The sequence below is a fragment of the Gavialis gangeticus genome, unplaced genomic scaffold (genome assembly GCF_001723915.1).
Source record: "Gavialis gangeticus isolate Ggan-Ray unplaced genomic scaffold, GavGan_comp1, whole genome shotgun sequence".
Lineage (NCBI taxonomy): Eukaryota > Metazoa > Chordata > Crocodylia > Gavialidae > Gavialis > Gavialis gangeticus.
This window is the reverse complement of record NW_017729026.1, coordinates 25,323,291-25,326,090: the sequence shown is the minus strand read 5'-3', so window position 1 is coordinate 25,326,090 and position 2,800 is coordinate 25,323,291. Positions and strand designations below refer to the sequence as shown.

Below are 2,800 nucleotides of genomic sequence, written 5' to 3'. Positions count from 1 at the left end.
AAGATTAAAGCAGTCGCTGTGCAGCGCACTTCCGCCACAATTTAGGTAGGTCCCTAGCAATAACCTGCCTGTCAGGGAACCTGCGCTTATTGCCTGGTTGACCACATCTGCTTGGGGGCTCTGACTGGCAACCCAACCCCAGGTAATGGACCAGCTGGTCAGTGTTTGGGCCTCCTGATGGCTGCTGGGGAGAGCAGCCTCCCTATTTAGTTCCTTCTGTGGCAGCAGGCTGCAGGCCAGCCAACAACTCTGAAGGTCTGCGTGTGTAAACCTCTCTGATTTCTGACCCTGCTTGCCTCTGTTCCTGAACTCTGGCTTTTTGGAAACTCCCCTGGGGTCTGGTAATGCGGTACCTGACTTTTGACCCTGAATCCTAGCCCACCCTGACTCCAATTCTGATCCCTGGTGTACCTTGAGTCCAGATCTGTTTTCCGGCAGACCCTGACTTCAGCTTGGACTTCCTGCACATCCTGACCTTGGCACCGGCTCCTGACTCCTGAACCTTGACTTAGCCTGTGACTCAGGCTCTGCTCCTGGATTTCTCCCAGAACAGTACTTTTGCACAGCTCAACCCCATTTATGGGCCCATTTCCTCAGCATGGCCCCTTACTCCCAACTCATAGCCCCCCACCCCTGCAATCCTATCTGCTGATGTTGCGACCCCATTTGGGGTCATGACCCCCAGTTTGGAAACCGCTGCCCTAGAATCTAGTAATCTGGTATCTAATTCCTGAACCTTGACTCAGCCTGTGTTTTAGACTCAGACTTTAGGTTCCCCCTGTGGGTCTGGTAACATGGTCCTCGATTCCTGATCACATTTGGTGCTGTACAATATCTGGTCTATCATCATTTCATTCTCTCATTAGAACGTGGATAAACTATACTCTGCCTCATGGTGATTGGCAGGCTTGATAAATCAAAGAAATTCTACACCAGCTTATACCTCATGGAATTTTGCATCGTTAATTTGAGCCTTCTTCATTGAATCTTCAAGAAGCACAGAGCCATTGCTGAAGCCAAAGTTATATTGCAGAGACAGGAATCCATTATGCATCTCCAGACTGAAGAACATACTCTATACAAAACAAACGGCATTAAAAAAAACCAACACATATACAATTCCTTATGAAAGCAGTTTAGAAATTCATGTATAGCACAACTGGCTAGCTGTACTATTCACTGCAGAAAAAAACTTATTCATTGTAGAAACAAACAAAAAAATTCTTGGATTTCTGTTTTTGTTCATAACTATTTGGTAAAGAGTACTGACATGGGATTTTGGTGAACTGTTTGTCTATACAACCAGTGCTTTATTAGCATAGGGGTACTAGTATACTATATCAACAAAGTGCTGCTGGTATGGATGCAGCAATGCTAAACTGTAAAGCTATGTTTTTTAGTCCCACTACAGTAAAATCACTGACCCTAAAAGAAACAAGGTGTCTTTGCAGAAACATAGTTTGGCTGCTCCAGTTTATACTACCAAGCTTTTGTTAGCATAGCTAAATCAGTAAAGGTTTGAACTTTATAACCCTAACCAACAGAGCTGTGCAGGCAGAAGTCTGTAGTGCAGGTATAGGCTTTTTAATTCTAATTTTCAGGGGGTGTGTTGGATTATCTATATCACACAAATTTGGCTTTTGTGGCTAGATCTAGCTTATAAACAGGAACAGTATTATACCACCAGGGAACTGAATCTATCAGAAGAAGGTATAGGAAACATGGGGGAGAAAAAGAGCCAGAAACAAGTGGACTATGAAATGGAGTTGTCCTTACAAATCAAAATCTTTAGCATAAAATTAGATTTATAAACTAAATATAAACTTCAGAGAGTCCCAGGGGGCAGTTTACAGAACATGGAGACCTGCCCTGATTTTTTTGTATTTGTTTTTGTTTTTTGCTATTGATATTTTTATAATTTTCAGTTGTTAATACTAGTCTCCAGCACAGGCATGAGAACAGTAATCCTCAAAGAAGAAAAAAACCAGTCACTGAAAATCAACAGAGGCCGGTCAGCTAAACTTGCTGTCAGTTATACTGTTTTCCCCCCCTCACCGCAATCAACAGAGCTGAACTAATATAACTGAGGGAAGAATTTAGTTCAGTATTTTTAAATGACACTGCAGTTTGTATTTGTCATGGACCTCCCCAAACTTGTAAACAAAATAAAAAAACGCATTCATTTTACATATTTAGCAGCTGTTCAAATGGAACAGAATAATGGCAGCTGGTTTGTTCAGTTTAGCAGAACTGGTTTTCCAGAGCTAATGTCCTATCTGAATACACTTTTCATCATTAATTATAAAAGAAAAAAATACATATAATTCAGAAAAAACTGGGAAATTTCTGCTCAGAAGAAACCAGTTATGGATCCAGTACAGAGAAGTCTGTGTGCAACAATTCCTGCTTCTCAGGAACCTTCTGAAAGCTAAGGTTATTGGTGGCCTGCAGTGCTACAGAACAATTTGCACTGCAGTAATCTTTCCTAGAAGGATCCCCAAAGGCAAGAGTGAGAGTAACCCTTTTAATGAGCACAGAAGTAATTCCACAGTAACTGCCACTGCAGTGATTTGTTTGCACATACTGTGTCTACACAGCAAATCCCTTTCTGTTGTTTTATTCATTCATTATACTTCACATAGGGCTTGAAAGTTTGAGGTAGAGGCAGACACTTGTCTGAGTTCATATTCAAAGCTTCTTGTGGGTTCAGGATGTTTGTATGGGGGAGACTGTGTCAGACGGTTGCATAGGTAGGAATCACTCTCAAATTTTTGAAAAAGTAAAGGTGTTTGGATGCAGA

The 2,800-nt window shown here is 41.8% G+C and overlaps 1 protein-coding gene across 1 annotated transcript in view; it reads right to left on the bottom strand.

Moving 5' to 3' along the window:
• The window catches only part of LAMA4 (laminin subunit alpha 4), a 264,483-nt gene that overhangs the window by 50,799 nt on the left and 210,884 nt on the right, over window positions 1-2,800 (bottom strand). The window contains exon 24 of the mRNA XM_019520073.1: window positions 944-1,075. Within this exon, the coding sequence (XP_019375618.1) occupies window positions 944-1,075 (132 nt within the window). The remainder of the gene's footprint in view (window positions 1-943; window positions 1,076-2,800) is intronic.